This window comes from Lonchura striata, chromosome 6 (assembly GCF_046129695.1).
Source record: "Lonchura striata isolate bLonStr1 chromosome 6, bLonStr1.mat, whole genome shotgun sequence".
In the NCBI taxonomy this organism is placed as follows: Eukaryota; Metazoa; Chordata; class Aves; order Passeriformes; family Estrildidae; genus Lonchura; species Lonchura striata.
The window spans coordinates 31,709,284-31,729,957 of NC_134608.1; the positions used below are offsets into that span (position 1 = coordinate 31,709,284).

At 39.4% G+C, this 20,674-nt stretch overlaps 1 protein-coding gene across 1 annotated transcript; it reads right to left on the minus strand.

Annotated features, from left to right (window-relative positions):
* Window positions 1-4,062: 4,062 nt before the first annotated feature.
* Window positions 4,063-19,406, minus strand: KATNBL1 (katanin regulatory subunit B1 like 1). The gene is made up of 10 exons (XM_021539257.3): window positions 19,301-19,406; window positions 11,408-11,535; window positions 10,583-10,623; window positions 10,087-10,366; window positions 8,555-8,673; window positions 8,318-8,368; window positions 8,145-8,234; window positions 7,496-7,585; window positions 7,039-7,132; window positions 4,063-5,565 (listed from the first exon to the last, which is right to left on the minus strand). The coding sequence occupies exons 2-10, from the start codon at window positions 11,519-11,521 to the stop codon at window positions 5,533-5,535; spliced, it is 912 nt and encodes a 303-aa protein (XP_021394932.2). The 5' UTR covers window positions 11,522-11,535; window positions 19,301-19,406; the 3' UTR covers window positions 4,063-5,532.
* Between the last annotated feature and the right edge of the window lie 1,268 nt (window positions 19,407-20,674).

Consider the following 20,674-nt stretch of genomic DNA (forward strand, 5'->3'; position numbering starts at 1 on the left):
TTCTTGTATGTGCCAACCCTCCTCTGAAACCCTCCTAAAATTATTTAACTCTTGCAGAAAAGAAGTTTGTCTCATGCAGAAGAAATGTAATGAAAGCCTGTTATCACAAAAGACAAAAAGATCAGCTATTTTTCTGAAGGTGGAATACTTATTGCATTAAGTCTTTAAATCAATAGAATATCTGAAATGCAAAATCCAAACATAATTTGGGCTTTTTGAAAGTGAAGTTCAATAAATTCAATTTGACAAAGAGACATAATAAATTACAAGAGCTATTTTAAATTGTCGACAGGTCACTTTAAAGTATGATACCAGGGTGCATATTTATTTCAACACTTGCACCTGTAAGAGCAGGCAGTTTTGGAATGTAACTTTATCTTGATATTTAGATTTGGGTTGTTTCACAATATACATAGTGCTTATGTAAAAAAGAAAGTATCAAGAATACAATTACAGTATCAGTAAAGTCCACTAGTTCTGTTTATTTCAAGCCTATACATACAGAAAACAACCTCCTTCCCAAATCCACAGGAAACTGTTATTCACAGAATGGTATTATAGAAGTCAGAAGCATATTTGTAAAAGCATTTTACCACACTTGGCATCTATCACTTTCCAAAGAGGATTCAAATGGTTCTAAGCACTTAAATGAAATAATAAGTGAAGAATAAAAAGGCAGGAAAGATAAATGTGGTGTCCTTGTGTTTTGTTACAGCAAAGAACAGATGTTTGAGACCCCAACATTCAGTTGCTCGTCTACACTACAGCACTCAAAGTAATGACTACCTGAATTGAAGCAGTGATCCCCATGAATCACAACCACCATGGAACACATTCAAGCTGAAAATAGCAGATCCCATTTTACAGCAATGATCAGCAGCCATTCTACATAGATACACTACAAAACTCCTGTCAGTATAGAAACAAAAATATTCTAAGTCTGCAAGATTTGAAGACTAGGTGGATATTTCCATTTTATTCCTGTAAGGGACAGTGCTACACCTCCTGCCTCCCTTATGGCAGGTTAGCATCTGCATCCAGCTTAGTCTCAATGCAAGAAACAAGAACAGAAACAATACTGCAGCTACAGTTATTTAGCATGAAAGTACTTTATTTTTTTCCAATCAAGTTCGAAGTCAAACTTAGAGCAGTGAGTGCACACTTCAATTTGTAGGTATTAACAAAATTAGTGTGAAAACTTTTAAAGATGGAAATTCTTCAGTTGCTTCAAACTGAATCATGTTAAATAGCTAGCCCGGTGTTTTGACTAGAATTCTCATCTTCCCCTCCTCACTTCTAACAAGACACACTCTTAGTATATTTAAAGTAGATGAGTAATAAATAACATCATTAAGTCCTAAATAATGTATGTGGAAAGGGGGAGAAAAATAGTTGCATTTAGTTTCATTCGGAGACATAAAACAAGTTATTTAACTCATAGAATAAGCACTGTTTAAAGAAGGATAACATAAGCACTAATAACACAAGCATGCTCAATTTATTTTCTCTGTGAATCTTTATCTGTAGCCTACAATGATTACTGTGTGTAGGATGGTAGACTGAAGGCAAAAATTAGACTACACTGTCTGGCTTTTACCAAGGCTATTAGAAACTGCTTCATTTTTTCCCTTCACTAATGCAACATCAGCTCAGTATAAAGTTCCTCTCAAAAGAATCGACTGCTTTAATAAACTGTAGCATTTGCATTGTGCAAAGCTGGAATAACTTCACACCAGTACCATAATTTGCATGATTTTGTATTCTGAAATAGTTGACTATGAACCACCAGTTTCACTTTGGACCAGAAAACTAGGCACAAAAATAGCTGCCAATCTCCACACTAAGACAGACGTTCGGTCTTCTGTAGAACTGGAAGATCTGGCAAGATGAACAGGCAAAAGCAACCACTTGCTAGTCTAAAATGTAAGTGTCCCATAAGATACTTTCAAGTTTCCACACTAAGAATGTCCACTCTTTCAAGAAGCTCCCCCCCCCCACCCAAAAAAAAAAAAATCACAAATTAACACCGTAGCATCCATCTTCAAGACTTTTATCTCTTAAATGCAAAATGAATAACGACGTTTAACTCCAAACTTGCCTACTTCAGATGCCAAAAAATGAAAATACAGCCTGCTTTAAAACGCAGTGGGGCTAATGTCACTCAGCACAGGGCACATGTACTTTCTCCTTTCCTACTCTCCCATCCCTCCTGCACCTCAAGTATTAAAAAGCCTCTAAGAAAGCAACCTACAGGAGGGGAAAAAAAAACCCATAATTTTTATTTATATCTCACTGCAGAGGGTAAGCTCTTGGAGGGCTGATGCTATTTTTTTTTTTTAACACCAGCAACAACTGTTAAGGAATGTGGAACTGCCATACCTGTGTGATACAAGAGTAGAGAACTCTTTCCTGAGAAAAAGGCACAGCTCCTTCAAAACAGAGACATACATAATATGCTAACTTCTTCATACACAGCTAATTAATGGCATAGCTATTTCCACCTCCACTCTTCAGCAATCTATAAGCAATACCTCAACTTGGCCACTTCCATTTACAAAATACTGGACTTTTTTTTTTTAGCCCTGCAGAAAGAGACAGTTTGCCAGAAGGATTCTTTAATTTCAGTTTAGGGGATGGGCAAATCCTGGGTCACACTTAAAAGTACTCCTTCAGCAGAACAGCCTCAAGTACTTTCAGGGAACACTGAGGCAAAAGACAGTGTTTTTCAAAGACATCAGTTTCATATCAAGTGGTATAACACGAAGAACAGCTTTGTGGAGGCATCCCTCATCCTCAAGTACACACATGCTTCTGCATCACAAGAACACATAGGAAAAGGATTAATTCTGTCTGGATCTTCTGACACATCCTAGAAACAGCATTTCTAGAAAGTAGAAAGATTAGCATTTATGCATGGGATAGCTCATTAAACTTAATTCTTAGATTCACTGAGACAACTATAAGAATTTAGTGGAGTTACACAGCTGTTAAGACATTTGACTCATGCCAACTTTGACTAGATATTATACATGTACATTCTGTAACAGTAAAACTGATTCCTAGCCATTTGAGAACTAAAGAGAATACAAGAAGCTAAGTCTGAATATTAGTGTGAACAGTTTAAATTAATCAAGAACATGATGGAAAAAATAATTTCATAATACAGACACCTGAACCCTGTTCTTACAGTCTAGTAGCTGCCTGAAAACAGTAAAAAATTCATTTAAAATAAGGCACAGATACTTATGACAATGTTTAATACTGTATTATTGATGCTGTCAAAATACAACTTTTGGCAGTTAAAAAGAATGCATTATTTTATTAGATATTCCTCAGTAATGATCCTCAAATCAATCTTACCTTGCCTCTAAAAGCACTGTGTACAGTTAGGATTTGGTAATTTTATGGCCACAGACAGAATTCATTATAAACTAATGTATCTAAATCTATACTCAAGATAGATTTTTAAATACTAGAGTATCCCTTTAATTAAATTACAACCGTACTTTCTTATATTATCAGAAATAAATGGCCAAGAGTTACTCTGTCTTTCAAAAAAATAATCTGAGCTTCCATAAACAGTACTCTCCTTGAGGAATAATCTAAGCGTTTCAGCAACTGCCACCCAAATGATGAAACTAGATTTTGTTACTTTTACATTTAAGTGTTCAATGGAACAGTGAAGTAATACAAGAATGTTGTCATACTATAGTTCCTTTAGATTTTAATTTATAGTAAGAACATTAAAAAAAATCCTATCTCCAAACTTTTTGAGCATGAAATACCTCTAATGATACATAACAATTCTAGCAAAAAGACTGGCTATGTGTATGTCTCCACATTGTCCCACAAAGTCTGCAGTTTTGGGATGCCCCAGAAACTCTTTGTAACTGACTGCCCTAGGAAACACAAAACCTTTGGTGGTTTACAGAACAGTCAAACGATTAAAAGCACCAAGTTCTCATGAGAGATTTCTAGTTGGCCTTCAAAAGTCAGCAATAATGATACATAAACTAAACTCAAAACTAAGCAACCGGAGCCCTGAAGTTATTGACCACTACAGGAGTTTAAAATTCATTTATTTAATCTGTAAAGCAAAAACCACTTGTGGCTGTCAAAAGACATTTCTCCTGCATGTCAATAAAAGTGCACATGCTTAATGCTAGGTATGAAAACAACCCTTGCAAGTACTTATTTTTAAGGAAGTAGTCTATTTAGTCATACATGCTGTGCATGTATACTTTTAAGTGAAGAGCTGGCACTTTGCAAGTTTTAATTGAAAAAGCGTGCTTCCTAATCACAAAATTAAAAAAGGCAACAGCAAGCCTAAGATTAAGACTCCCTCAGAGCTATTAAGATACAGCTTTTAAATTAAAATAGAACAGCATATCAATATTACAGTAAAAGTTTTTAGCTGTATTCTCAATGCTGTTGTTGGTATGAATTTGCCATCATCGATCAGGTTAGAACTTGATCAATTTTGCAAAAGTTCTTTGTCAGTTTCTTAAAGGAGGTAGTATAAAAAGGGTGTGATTTGAATAACATGGCCTCACCTGGCTGTAAACATTTCAAACAAGAGACATAAATATCCATGATAAAAAGTACTGTGGAAGAGATTATTCTAGAAATTGATTTTTTAAACTTGAAAAGAAAAAACAGTAGATATATTTAATATATTTACTTATTTGCATGTAGTTTGAATTATACAGAACAAGATTACTGTGTTAAGAAATCCACATACAATATAAAAACATTTGTTAGACATAAATTCACCATTCTGCTGACATTTTCAATAACTGTTTACCCAAGCTTAACTTCAGGTATTTATAATATTTTTCATACATGAATCTTTGTATATGTGCAACGTTTCATTAACTACACAATGTGAAACCCTGATTTTTGTAGTTTTTCATCACAATCGGAACATAATAGCTATTTGCATCTTAGCACATTGGCTTTTTGAAACACTAGTAATTAAGGCATCTCTGCTGTATAGTTTCTCAATAGTGCAAACAAAAATTGTCTTTAATAATTTGATTAAAACATAGAAGTAACTGAATATCCCAAAGTTTTTTGTATTTTTTTATGTAATTGGAAGCTAGTTGTGTATTTTGGAGTTCTCTTGTGAAAGAGACATTAAAAGCTCTTAATGCTGATTGCTTTTGTTGGTTCCTTATAACTGGTTCTGCTGTCTTGTCTTCACCGCAGTATAGTTCATCTTCTTTTATGCAATGATGTTGTAAGATACAGTAGCATTTAAAGGAATACCTAGTAACCGAGCGAATCCCAAATGCAGCAAAGGCATACAGTTTCCATAGTGCACTTTCACCTCACTGAAGTGAAAGTTGCTCCTACTAGACATTTTTCCACTTCAATGTGAAGTAGATTGTTAGGGTTTTGTTAGTGGTTTCATTAAACAGCTTGACAGTTCAGTTATCTTCTGCCAGTATTTCTCAAAAGGCTTTCAGCACATATTTCAGGGACACTTTAGGGGATTGTTTCACCACATACGCACACTGCTTCCCCATCATGTCAGTGTAGCTGCAATAAATAAGCATTTACATCCTAGAAGGAAAAAAGGAGAAAGTGTTTGTCACATTACTTATAGCTCTAACATCAACACTATGTCTGAAGCAGGGCAACTTCAGGACTATAACACAAGAATAATTATATCTGCCCACATTTCAGAACTAGCTGTCTTCACGATTACTTTTAATTAATGTTTTCAATGACATTTCTTTATGACTAAAAAGCCTGCCAGAAGAGTAGCATTCATTTTCAAAGCAATCAATTTCATCTGTTATTCCTCTGCTCCCTGCCCGAGCAGGAAAGATCATCATCATCCTATGATCATGTAGTTAAAACATGTTATCCCAACCCCTCCAACATTCTTGTACTACTTTTGCTCTGACTTGCTCAGGTGACTTTGGTCACAAGCTATCCTGATACACATTAAGAACATAAAGGGAACCTGAACTCTAGAGAAGCAAAATGACACTATAGCTGCTATTCTAATCTAGCAAAGAACTAGGCAGTCTACATTACATGCTCTCAATAGCTCTACCAAGTTGAGAGTTAGAACTCCATTCTCCTGCATCCCTGCTGACTGAATTTCTGCAAGAATTTTGTAATTATCCTTGTTGGAACATCTAAACTGAAGTTGCAGGTGCACAGCAATCCCAGAAAAAAAGGAAAGAGTTTACTTTTGATACATCAAAGTGATCAGTTCTGTAGGCACAGAATTAAAGATTCCCAAGAACTCCTTAAGATTTAAGTAAAAGATGCAGTTTTTAAGTTCTTTTCAAGTTCACTCAAATCCCGCACACAACCAACTGTCAGCTGCAACTCCTTTCTCACTGTCTAACTTCATCACATCCCTCCACCTGGAGAGATTTCTATCTAGTGTAACTTTTGGTGCTCAATCTCAGTAAGCCATGTTTATAGAGATGAGTACAAACAGCAAAACATGGATCTACATGGATACCCTCATTATGTTACTGACACCACAACGTACTGAAAAATGCAAGGAGGGATTCATCTTAGATAGAGAGGCTCTTCTGCTCACCACAAACTCACCATTTCCTGAGCATTAGGCCAGCAATAAGCTTTAGAATTTAATATGTTGTCATTTGCCCCTGTCACCTGAAGTGCAAATATCAATGACATTCCTGGGCTAAGATTCTCCATTACACTTACAACAATAGGTACAACAGATCTAAGAGAAAACATCTGTCCCTTTCACAGTCCACCTACCCAACTGATCCCTTTTTCACATCCATCTTAAAGTACATTACTATTAGCTACTTCATTATTACGGAGATGCTTAAGGATAATTATCATTTTAATCCACAGAACTATCATAGGGAAACAACTCTAGATTTCTGTAAAAAACATGCAATACGTTTGAGAATTAGCAGTAACTAAAGTAAAAGTATTTCTGTCCAACCACAGTTTAGCATAAGTAAAACAAGAGGAATACCGTAAGTGATACAACCATGTTTATTACTAATCACAACCAGAACTGTAACCAGAACTTACCTTAGCTACATTACCAGTATATCCTGGAACCAGAGTAAGATGATTCTCCTGTTCCCACAAAACACTTAGCTGTTGCTTTAAAATATGAATGTTTCTGAAAGAGAATGAACATCGCTTTATAACACAGGTAGTACATTTCAGTAGTCTTTTATTAAAATGAATTATTAATACTGCATATAGACTTAGCCTATACAATAGATGGTGCCACAAGATCTGAAAAATTTGGTTCAACTTCTACAGCATTTGTATAATCCCCGATATGATTATGTCCTACATGTATTAAAACAGTAGCAAAAAAAAAAACCCAAAACAGTAACTTAGCTATCCTTAGAATACTTTTAAGCTTTAACTTTAAAATAAGTTTCCCTTTCGTAGGTAAGTTGTGCTACTACTGATGAAAATTAAAACAGATTGAGATTAAATAGAAACACATTTAAATATTAAACACTATACTCACCCATCTTCTGCTTTTTCTGTATGTGCAGATAGTTCTGTCCACCATCTTTTAATGACAGCCTGAAGCCAGTTTAAACCCACTATCACATATCTGTAACAACACATTTTACACATTATGCATTTCCCTGTCCCTGCAGATTATCTACAGGCCAGATAAAATGTTGAGATAACTCTGTAAGCAATTTAGAAAGCAATACATTTTCTACTCTGGATGAAGAAAAATATAGACAAATTGGCAAGTTTAAATACTTGCTTACACTTGCAATGTCTAAGTGGTAGTCTGAAGTGGTAGTCTTTTTCTTGAAAAAGTAGAAAAAAACTCTACCTTGATTACATGTTATATAAAGCATACTAAAACCTCAGTGCTATTCTTTTTTACTGTTTAGGATAAATAAATCTGCATAAGGGCAAAGCCAGTCCTCTCCCCCAAGTCCCTAACATTGCAGAAAAGAATTTCTGCACTGCTGTTTTGTTAAAGGATAAAAGTTCAGATGAAAGCTTCCATTCCAGAGCCTTCTCATTTCCTGAGAAAGGGAAAGCAGGGAGAAGGGGCAGAGGGAACAAGAGTCAGAGGATTAAAAAGCTTTGATTTCCAGGGCTCTGCCTAGCCTGGAAGTAATGCTTAAAAAAAATCCCATGCTGATACTTACTCTTCGTATTTGCTTTTAAGCAGAGATTTCACTAAAGGCAAAAGATCTACGCAGCAGCCAACTGAAACATATGGTTTTTCTTCCTGTAAACTTAAAAACAAGATGTTTCAGAAGTGCTTGAACTTCAGTGTGGTTATAAGCAGGTTCTAATCCCCACTCTTTTCTGTTTGTACCTGTTCGTAAGCACAGGAAGGCAGTCTACTACTACTCCAAGATCCTGTATCCTAGAAACATTAAGAACAAAATCAGAAGCGTTACTTGTAGATCCTATTGCTAGTAGTAGAAGTATATGCTTTCACTATGATTTAGAAAGTATAACTAAGTCACAACATTTACAGAACTGCTAAAAATACTGTGGCATATTTGAGATTGCTGCCATTTTAAGGATATAAAAGAAGAGACTTATTTACCTCACTAAGTAGGCTACCAGTTCACTTATACTTCTCCTTCTCCAAAAGGTTAAAGCTACGTTCAGTCTCAGATTCCTGCTGAAAAGAACTTGAGCCATAGTTTCATGGTCCTGAGAAACCTGCATGTTTGTAAAAATATAAAAAGTTGGCACAAGTTAAGTAGCCAGTGATAAAACAATAACCTACTCAGATATAATCTGGTATATGATAATACACTTTTCTACATGTATGTTGAGGAGTCTGTTTTAGAAATTTATCTAAGAATAGGCTTAAACCCATAAATTTCTCTTGGGGGCACAAAAATATTAGACCTACTTTACACAAAAGCTGCGAGAATAAGGTTTGTATCTCTTTACCACCTAGGACAGGTATCTAATAATTAAAATGAGCATTCATGAGCATCAACCTATAATTCTCACCAACTCTAAGAACTTTTTACTTAGATGATTATTAATTTTGACACAATTTAGACACGAGTAATTAATTACATGTATTATTCCAAATCCGACAGAAAAGGTTCATTTCTGAAAAAGCCTGTCCTCTGAATAAAGTTCAGGCATTTTAATTAATTAGACCTTGGATTGGAATGAACACTGCAGAGCCACACATCTCTCAACCAGTTAAATAGTAATTTGTGACCAGAAGCCAGTGATCTGCTCCTTAGCTTCTCAGAAAATCAATCTTCCCATCTTTATTTCTTTACCCATCTTTCTGAAGCCTCTTTATTGTAACTATTCTGCTCTTTTCTTGAAACCATCAAATTAAGCAGTGCAGAGGTGCTGCAGACTTGCGCCTTCAGCCCACTGGCCTCTCCAGGCTCTCTGCCCACAGGAGCCCACATTTACAGTACTGTGACAAGACACAATGGTGATAGTTTCTGATCTTATCTTCCCTGCCATGCCTCATCTTAAACACATGCAAGCCTCGAGGAGTAACAAAAATCTATTGTGACAGAAATGCAAACTTCAACATTAAGGGCCTTAAATGGCCATCATTGTAATAAAATCAATTTAGTTTAAATATCTGACCTTTTAGACTGTTCCAGAAGCCCTACAAACATCCACTAGGTTTCCCCAAACAACCCTAACAAGAAATAAAGCTCATATAAACACTTAAGTTAGTTTTGCACAAAGTTGATAGTGCTATTGAAAATTGTCGTAATCTACCTCACCAGTTTATTCTCATTCATATACTAATTTTTACACTTCTACAAACACACTCATGGACACATGTCCTGCCAGTTCATGAAACCTAAGCAGGTCAAAACAATGTTCTCCTTTGTGCTGGTACAATTTTAAACCAGTCGGGTCTGGCAGATCGGAGCTTCTGACCTGACACAAATATGAAGTGGCAGGACTATTCGTATTGCAACTGCAATATTACAACTGCATCACCATAAATTGACAGACTGCAAATCACAAGACCTGATATTTGCAGAATTGAAGGAAACTAATAGAAAGAAAGAAAACTTTCAGACCTAATTATTATGAACACTTATTTTTTAAACTGAAGTTTCTTCAAACTCTACCCACCTCTGAAAAAAATGCACTGTATTTGGATGAGGGGCCTTCTGTTTGAGACGAGCCAGAGTCACTAGAATTCAGCAAGTGTGTCCGACTGCAATGAAGTTTTGCTGGCAGATTCCCTGCACAAGCCAGTTCATTTTCTTTATTTGCCATGTCACGGCCCCTAGATTTAGGGCTCAGTTTCTTTCTGTAACAAGGCTTTGGAGTATAACAATGAACTTTCCTTTTACAATATACCACTTTGAAAAGAGAGAGGGGACTGGTCACCGTTTTTCCAACCGTTACTCTGCAATAATAAAGCACTACTTTAGTAAAGGTTGATCCAAACCAAATAAATTGCATTATTATGTTTATACATATTGAATTCAACAGCAAGCTTTCAGGTTATTGAAAATATTTTTCCTCCAATACATTTTAATGACTCTAGGTTTTTTAGAAGTCATGCCACCAATATTCTTCTCTGTTTTTATTATTGTAGAGACTCAGATATCACACCTCCTACCTGTTAGTGTATGAAGCCAGCTGTTTTGGAGATTTCTTGCCCTGGTAGAAAGGAAATAAGAGAAAGAAAAAGCCAGATTAATATAAAGGGTCAAATGCTCCCATCTATACTACTTAGCATCAATGGTAACATTTAGATTGTGCACATCAGCAAGATAATGTTATGATCTTTTTTTGGTAACACTGGTCATAAAATGCTAGTTTTAATACAAAATTTCAATAAACAGTGGATATTGATGTCTTTACTACTGTTTGAAGAGGTCTTACAGTAAGTCTGCCTCTCCAGTGCTTCCTCTGTACTCCACTGTCTTACTCTTCAGCCAATAACACAGGTAAGAGGTTATAAAAACTACTTTTGATAGCAAGAATCTAGTGAAAAATCTATGTGCTACCAACGTGCTAAATGAATCTGTATAATTATATGACAGATCTATTTCAATGAACAAATTTCACCTACTCTACCTCTCACTTGTGCCATGTAGCTCTCTTGGAAAGAAAGAGCTTTTTCATGACAGAATTCCTGTATTGAAACATTTTTGGCTAGATTGCAGAAAAGCATGCATGAGTAAGACTGCATCAGTATCTACAGCTCATATGGACGATACAATGCACTGATCTGTGCAGCTGCTGCCTGTATCTATTACAGCACACAGTTTTCATAATATAACTGCTATATAAACAATTTAAAGTTCTACTGCAAATCTAAATATCAAATATTTAGTTGTGCTGTGTTTCTAGATTTAGACTGCTCAGTACTATAAAGTTGTTTAAATCTTCACTTTTCTCAGAGGACATAAAACAACTCAACGAACAACACAAAGCTTACCTCCTTCATGATCTTTTTAGTGGAAGAAGAGATTCTTTTTCTGGGGAGATCAATGGGATGACCTTCAATAAGCAATACTTTCTGTTTTTTAACATTGTGAGCTTCAGATGCCATAATCTCTCAAATCCCTGTTCTCAAGGAAAAGATATTTAGTTGTATTTTCTAAACATTCCGTCAGATTTCTTCAAATGCAGCTAGCAACAGTAGAATTCAACTATTTGCAAGATCTTCCATCCTAGATATAACCCAAGACATTATCCTTTAGTGCACATTAGCTGGAGGCCTTATTATTAGCACGTTGAGAATTTCAAAATCCCTATTTAGCTTTCAAGAAAGAGGAAGCAAAACCAAAATCACCCCAAGAAACAGAGGTAGAGATTTTGTTTTCACACCAGTTTCTACAGCTACACTGAGGGGTGCCATACAAACAAGAATTCATGTAAAGAATAGGGCAATTTATGAAACTCTTTCCTCATACTATGAATTTCATCTGCCGTCTAGAGAAAAATAATTGGTTTCACATCTGTTTCCAAGTGCAAAAGGCAGCTAAAGAACTGATTCTTGTTTTTCAGGAAGAAAGCATGCTTCATCAAAATAACAAAGGTTAAAAAAAAAAGTGAATCATCTTCCCCTTAGTTTATTGGCAAATGTATATTCCCCATCCCATTTTTGTCAAAGCAGTGTTTTGGTCATTTCTCATACTAAAATCCACAACTTTAATTTATGCTTAAAGTCCTTTGTCTTGAAGTATGCAAGTGTTTGTTGCATAAGAATCAACACCAAAATTGAGACAGCTGTACACATGATTTTGCATCTTTTGTAACTGATAAGAAGGTCCATTGCTTGAGACTAGGTTCAACTACTACATCATCATAGAGGCATTATTTTTGAAGTGTTTTAGCAAGACATCCTACACTACTTTTAAAAGACAACCACTTGCTCCAATATTACTGGTTTTTCCCCCTAAAAGGTACAACTCTGGCCTCAACATGAGTGCTCCAATCTCTCCCCTCAATCTTTAGGAGCAGCCCTATCTCATTTACTCTATGTAGCAGATTTATGCCACATTAAGAACTTCAGCATTTAAAAGACTAAGACACTGAGCACTGAATAAGCCAGATGGGAAACGGCTTATTAGCCAGAAGATCCATGCAGCAGCTAAACAAGCAGGTGGCAGGCCCAAACAAGACAGATGCTATATTCAGGCACATTAAAATCCCTGTTGTAGGGTACAGTGGAAGAAAAAAGATTCTTCAAATGTTCTGGTATTCTTTAGAATTGGATCAGTACTAAAGAACTGCACTTGGGATGCCTCTCTCAAAAATTGAGTATTTATGGACAGAATCCCTTACCCTGTACCACAGGAACACGGAGCCCTCAGACTACTGCAAGAACTGCAAATGGCAGCATTATTTAGGGCAATATCTTTAATAGCTGGTGGCCAATATTTTTCCAGATGTCAGTCCAGCTTAAGACTGGTTCATTAACTTAATTTTTTTCATACTATGAGAGAGTGATGAGGAGTGATCACTTTGCTAGCTCTCCACACTTCCTAGTTCTTCCACACAGGTCTGTAAATGAACTTTTCCCTGAAGCTTAGAAAAAACCTCACATAAACACCTTTTCCTCTGCTTATCAGACTAGTTAAAACCATTATTTGGGCTCAAAATGGGATGTATATTAAAATTTGAACTTGGAACATAACACAAAGGCATATGCTGAACAATCTGACTTTTAAAGATAAACTGAACAATCCTAAAATCCAAATAAACCCATCCTTTTATTCAAGTCAGAGAGGAAAAGGACTTGGAAAAAGTATTTTTTTTTCTTCCATCTACTGTTTGAGAATAATACTGAGAGAAAAGCAATAAACTAAAATATTAGGGGGGACAACCTCCAAGCACCAGAGTTAAAACCTACAGCCACCTCATAAGATGCTAAAAAAATCCCTAATCTCTGTTGCTGAAGAATAATTTTTATGACTACTCTTATAACACATTATTACCTTACAATTCTTCATGCCTAACAGTGACTGTTCCTTATTCTTCCTTGTTTAATAAATTTTCACAATTTACACTCATGTTTCACACGAAGCAGTACACAAGAATCTGATTACTAAAATAAATTACAGCACTATATAACTAGAATACTTTTTGTTTAAAAGAAGTGTAAAATATTAGAAGGCTAGAAAGAAATGTCTTGCCAAGGAAATTCAATTAGCATATCAATTTTTAATATTGAGCTCTAAAGAGCATCTAACATCTCAAAATACCCAAACTGGAGCTATCCAAACTGGAGAGAGAGGACTCTGTATGGAAGGAAGTTCATTACAAAAGGCTGCATGTGTCCAGGAGAAAAATTAAGAGAATTTTACACTCTAACAAATCTGACATAAGAATATTGTTCACCAGCCTCCCAGCTGAAACAGAATGAAACAACAGAACTATCAATTCTTTCCTTAAAGATTGGTAAAAGAAATTCAAAAGGCCAAAAGATTATCAGATATAACATAACATCTGATGAAGCAAAGTAAAATCCTTTTGTATGACTTTACTATTCAACAGTTTAAAGAGGTTTCCATAGTTTAACCTGTCAAGGGTCTCCGATTATGCAGAAATAGCAGTGAACATTTAAGCAGTAATGAAACAGCTGTTTTTTTATTTCCCTTGGAGCTGACAAAGGACCTAAAGAAAACACATGTGGAAAACACAGTCAATATTTAAAGAGCCTCAATGAAGATCCAGACATCTCTGTTGCACTAATTAGTAAACAATGTAATCAAGAATAGACTTAGTGGACACAAACAAATAATATAATGGGAAAGATTCAGCCTGGCTATCACTAAGGCAACACAGCCTGGTAAAGAGAAAGCTCCAGTGTGACCTCATTGTGGCCTTCCAGTACCTGAAGGGGCTACAGAGAGCAGGAGAGGGACTTTTTACCAGGGCATTTGTAATAGACCAAAGGGTAATAGCTTCAGACTGAAAGAGGGCAGGTTTAGATTGGCTATTAGGACAAAATTCTTTACTGAGAGGGTGGTAAGGCACTGGGACACATTTCCTAGAGAAGTGGTTGATGCCTTGTCCCTGGAAGTGTTCGAGGCCAAGTCAGATGGGGCTTTGAATAGGCTGGCCTAGTGGAAGGTGTCCGTCCCTTCCTTCCCATGGCAGGGAAATTTGAACTAGAAAATCTTTAAGGTCTGTTCTAACCCAAATTATACTACGATTCTGTGAAGTCCTGCTCTGCAAAATTAATGGAATTTATTAAGAGTACGGGGTCGTACAACATGGCTAATGGGCAACTAAAGGATAGACTCTGAGTTTCCAAGTTCCCCACTTAAATCTAGAGGAAAGTAACCAACCAACTGAAAAAAAGGGAAAGCTTTTGCATGCACAAGTATCTCAGGAACAGCCATAAACTGTCTAAGCAGTTTCCACATTGCAGAAAATCACTTTCAGATCCCTGGGGAAAACCTGCATTGGTTTATGCTGTTCAATATCCTCATAAATTATCTCACAAAAGGGGATGAAGACTGTTGACAACACAAAGTCATACCAGTGAAGATAAGGGCTAACTGAAGAACTGGAGAAAGACTGTGATGTACAATAAGCAGAAGCAATACTTATAGATTAATATAAAGCAAAGGCTATGTATCTGCAGGTAGGAGAAAATTCTGGGCTCCACCTGGAATCACAGTCTCTGAGCTAGTAACTGCCACCCACAACAATATCTGGATATAGAACAATTTACTTTTGATCAGTTGGACTGTTTAATGCTCCATGTGGATCAATAAATAGTTAGAAAAATAAGCAGACCACTGTTGTGACAGTGTATAGAACTAATTTGTGCCTGTATTTCAAATACTGAGAGCGGGGTTAGTTAACTTTCTTTAAAAAAAAAAAAATCCAACCCTAAAAAGTCAAAAAACCTTCTGAGTAAAGTAAAAAACATCTCAGAAAAAGGCAAGTTAAAAATACATGGAATATGTTTCATATAATTAACAACTGATTAGATTAGCCTCTTCAGTCTGGGGAAGAGGCTACTTATAGCCAACAGCGGAAATAAGACAAAGGCCTACAAAATGAATGTGTCAGAGAAGCTGCATAGAGATTGTGCCCTCTCTTACCCAATATAAAAATAAAGGGTCAAAAGACAATAGCTGAAGATCAGATCAAAACTAACAAGGTTAAACTGTGTGCAAATTATGATCAACCTGAACTTGCCACAGGATGTTGTGGACCCAAATACATTAAAAAAAAATACATTAAAAAAAAAAAAAAAAAAAAAAAAAGAGACCAGAAGCAATTAAATTCAGATACACAACCCATGTAGTCCAAACAGAGCAGAACACAAGAAGAAGAATCTGGTGTATATATATATATAAACCTAACAGTGCTATAATAATCTCAGTCAACATCTTAAGAAACCAGCTTTGAAAGGCTTAGTAGCACCTAGGAAAATGCTGGCTGACCAGCAATTAAAAAGATGAATGCTACAGGATGAAAGGCACTTTACATAGCTCTTCACAACTTTGATTTCCTATTTGCAGTCTGATATCATCTAGGGATAGCTAATTAGACACTACAGCCCCCTGTAATTTTGGGATATACACAGAGGGTTCTTAAACTGGAATTAGATACTAATTTGTACCGAGTCAAGCAATCTATACCTCAATGTCTTTAATTTCTGACTTTTTCCTTGTGATGACCACAGTTGTATTCGATCAAGACAATCTGCTATATAATCTTATTGTGGCCAATGCACTTTCCTCACTTTACAAACTTTAAAAATTAAACTAAGGATAGAATGCATGTCTCTACAACTCTGCCTCGGTCCATCGTACAATCCTAAACTGTTTTACAAGTGAACAAGGTAGACTGCAAATCTGAACAGAGATGTATGATTTCATTAGGATGACAGAATCAAGTTCCACCAATTTCCCCTATACAGCGGGTGATTTCTGAGAGCAAGCGACCATCTCCCCCTTTTATTCTCTTCAATCTCCAGTAAGAAGAAGGACTAAAGTAATAGCAGCCATGTCTCCTGAGCATAAGCTGGTTTGTCCCTACACACAACAGACAGTACCTGTGCGAAGTTTTCTTGATGGTTTTACTGGTATTTTCTATCTCTGATCTCTCCCATATGCAATAAAACTCTTCAGGTCATACCAGAATTAGGCAAAGAAATCAGCACTAACAGGCTTTCAAGTGCATATCTGTCCAAGGCAAGTATTAACAACTCTGCCACTCCCTCCCATGTCCTAAGTTCTGGGCACGGCCCCCAGAGAGGGACAAACTCTTCTTGGCACATTATGTAATCTACATGCATATTAACATAATAAAATTTTCTTACAGAACACAGGCTGCCATACTTTGCATGGCAGTAAGGAAAACCTAAAATAGTTAGATCTCTTAAGTCATCAGCAGTACCTTTTAAAACACACACTCTTCCATCCTATTCCTTGTCCAAATTCTTAATAGCTACTTTTTCCTGCAGCATGCCCCATGCACCAGCCATGGGAAATGCTCCTGTGATATTCCTCCACCCCACAGTAGCCCAACTGCAAGTTCAAGGATGACAATATTAAACTCAAATGAAAAGCCTCATTAATCATTACTCCCAAGGAAGAGAGCACATGCTTTGAAAGCATTCCAAATAGGTATGCATCAGGGTCAACTCATTTAACTGGCCATTATCAGATCTACAATGGTCACAAGAAACTTCCAAGAATGGTTATTTCAAATTTATTTCCAAAAGGGTAATTTGCTTACAACAATAAAATAGCACTATCTTATGACGTAGAAGTGATTTTGCAAGCTTGGCATAACTTCCTTTCATTTTAGCTCTGATAAATGTTACAGAATCCATGTGTCTTTGTGTTTTAGAAGGCTTCCACATCCTTTGCATAGGAAACAGTTTGTTTTTTTTCTAATTCCTTTTTTAGTAATTGATGTACTCACCAGCTGTTAAAATTGAGTTTTCTTAAAAAGAGGAAGTGGCATTCAGATTTTAAGGAGTATGTTAATGCAAAACTTTTCTGCAACATTATAAATAGTGGTATATGCCAGCAGAATACAGTTTTTTAATGTGCTACACTTGTCAGGGCATTTGTTCCAGATGTTGGTAAAAACTACAGGAATTTCTCTAAATTTGCAGTAAATAAAAATACTATTTGAACAACTAATTATGGTAAATTAGCTTATACCTAAGATTTAAGTTCATTTTCCTCTTACATATGAAATTTGTATGTGGCCCACTGTTAGTCATAATGAACCTTCAAAGATAACCACAAGTCACAGCTCATCCAAGTTTAGTGAGGATGAACCCAGGTGTGCATTAGCTTTCATTGTGGAAATAGCCCAGGAGTCTAATAACTGAACCTTACTTACATTTTCTACAAAAAAAAAGTAAAGAACTCAGTTTTCTGCATCTGGAGGTACCATTTAGAGGTATGTAAAGGTGCCATAAAGTAACAGCAGCTCTCAGTGGTTAAGTCCTTTCTGAAGTCATCTTTCACTAACGAAAAGATACTTCTACCTGTTGATCTTTACTTATGAACACTCTGGTGACAATAAGCTTGAAAAAGTTTTATAACTGAGAGATGTTAAAAAGCTTTTATAAACATTATAAAAGAAATACATTTCCACAACACTAAAGCTTCCACATTAACGTCTTACACAACTCTTTAAGAAACTACCCATGAAATTAAATACAGCAATTTCTTCTACCATTTACTGCTCAACCCAAGGAGTTTTAAAAAACTGCAACAAGAATGTTGAACTCAAACCCAGAGACAGACATACTGACAAACCCCTCAAGCTCCAGACTTGGTGGAGGTTAAGGAATTATTCACTACATGCCCACCTGGCTGAACAGTCTGTCACACAATTTTCACATGGCTTTTTATGCTACCCTCAAATACATTCCTATTATTGACTGTAGTCTGTTTACAGCATTTTAAAAAACTTTCTTCATTTATAGTCAAGCTTCTTACCCCAAGACCAACACACAGTAAAAGTGGGTATGAAGTGATGTATATAGATACACGTGGCTGTAAGAATATATGTGTATCAGCATACTGACATACACTTTCTAATATACATACAAAAAATACCTTCATAATGTAATTTTTAACATAATGAAATTCTGAGTTTTAAAGTTTAGGAATTCAAATCAATTCTAATTTTAGTTCAAGAATGTCTTCTTTCCTATCAGCAAGGCCAAAGAGGCACAAACTTGCCTTCTGTTAAGAGATGGACGAAAGCTGCTTTTAAATAAACAGACTTAACCTTTCTCCAAAGCAGAGCATGTTACAAAAACAGAAACAAAAGATTTCCAAGATCATCACGTAATCGCTCCTTAAGAGAGCTCTCTATACATAACATCTTTATTTTAAACCTGCATGCAAAACTATCCAGCCCAACGCTGAAAAAATAATTTGAAGCCTTTTGAACGAAGTAATTAATGCAGGATCTGATCTTCAAGCACATAAGGTCCCCCCTCACCCCCCCCCCCCCGTCGTAACCCTGGAATCTGTCACACCCAAGAAATTAAATCCGTCAGCAGGCCTCACACCCAGCTTGTTGTCCTCCCTGTCGGCAGCACCAGAGCCTTCCCCGCTCTCCTGGCACGGCCCCGCCACTGCACGCGCCTGCTTCCAGCTGGGGCTGCCGGCACCATCTTGGAGAGGCGCCCAGCGCCAGAGCTCGCTGTCCGGAGCCGGCGGGCACCGCGCACCGCGGGCTCGGAGCGATCCGCGCCCGCGCACTGCCCGCGGCCCCCGCCGCCGGCCCGCCCGCCCGGCGCGACGCCGCGGAGCCGCGCCCGGTCCCGGCGGGGCAGAGCGCGGCCCCGCCGCGCTGCCGTGGCTGCGGCCGGCCCCGCGGCACTCACCCGCTGCTCATGTTCGGGGCCGGGCCGGGCGGAGGAGCGGCGGGAGCGCTACTGCCGGGGCCCGGCGCCCCGAGCCTGCGCCATTCAAACGCCGCCGCGGTGCACGCCGGGCCGCGCGCGCCGCGCCACGCCCCGCCACGCGCGCCGCGCGGCATCGCGGCGCCCCCTGCCGGCCGCGGCCTCGCGCCGCGCCCCGCCCCGCCCCGCCCCTCCGCGCCGCGCGCTGCTGCGTCACTGCGCGCGGGGAACGCCGGAGAGCCCCGGCATGGAGCGGCCGGGAGGGAGCCGGGGAACGCCGGAGAGCCCCGGCATGGAGCGGCCGGGAGGGAGCCGGGGAGCGCCGGAGAGCCCCGGCATGGAGCGGCCGGGAGGGAGCCGGGGAACGCCGGAGAGCCCCGGCATGGAGCGGCCGGGAGGGAGCCGGGGAACGCCGGAGAGCCCCGGCATGGAGCGGCCGGGAGGGAGCCGGGGAGCGCCGGAGAGCCCCGGCATGGAGCGGCCGGGAGGGAGCCGGGGAACGCCGGAGAGCCCCGGCATGGAGCGGCCGGGAGGGAGCCGGGGAACGCCGGAGAGCCCCGGCATGGAGCGGCCGGGAGGGAGCCGGGGAACGCCGGAGAGCCCCGGCATGGAGCGGCCGGGAGGGAGCCGGGGAACGCCGGAGAGCCCCGGCATGGAGCGGCCGGGAGGGAGCCGGGGAACGCCGGAGAGCCCCGGCATGGAGCGGCCGGGAGGGAGCCGGGGAACGCCGGAGAGCCCCGGCATGGAGCGGCCGGGAGGGAGCCGGGGAACGCCGGAGAGCCCCGGCATGGAGCGGCCGGGAGGGAGCCGGGGAACGCCGGAGAGCCCCGGCATGGAGCGGCCGGGAGGGAGCCGGGGAACGCCGGAGAGCCCCGGCATGGAGCGGCCGGGAGGGAGCAGGGGGATGCCGGAGAGCCCCGGGATGGAGCGGCCGGGAGGGAGCCGGGGAATGCCGGAGAGCCCCGGCATGGAGCGGCCGGGAGGGAGCCGGGGAATGTTGGATGATCCCGGTGATGGAGCGGCCGGGAGGGAGCAGGGGGATGCTGGATGATCCCGGTGATGGAGCGGCCGGGAGGGAGCCGGGGAATGCCGGGGAGCCCCGGCACGTAGCAGGCGGGAGGGAGCAGGGGGATGCCCGATGATCCCGGTGGTGGAGCTGGGGGTCCGCGCTCTCTGCCTGTCTGCCGGCCGCCAGTGACGAGCCATGGTTAGGAGTGTGCAATGCCCAGACTGACTGAGAAACCCACGGTAGCTCCACGCTCTGCTGCATTATCACAGAACCACAGAATAAGCTGATTTGGAAGGGCCGCACAGGGATGTCCAAGTCCCACTCGTGCATAGCACCATCCCCAAGAG

Coding starts and splice junctions, on each gene's coding strand:
- KATNBL1 (XM_021539257.3), bottom strand. CDS start 11,521: ATGGCATCTGAAGCTCACAATGTTAAAAAACAGAAAGTATTGCTTATT. Junction 10,367..10,582: donor CTGGCTTCATACACTAACAG/GTAGGAGGTGTG, acceptor TTATTATTGCAG/AGTAACGGTTGGAAAAACGG. Junction 5,566..7,038: donor ATACTGGTAATGTAGCTAAG/GTAAGTTCTGGT, acceptor TTTTCCTTCTAG/GATGTAAATGCTTATTTATT.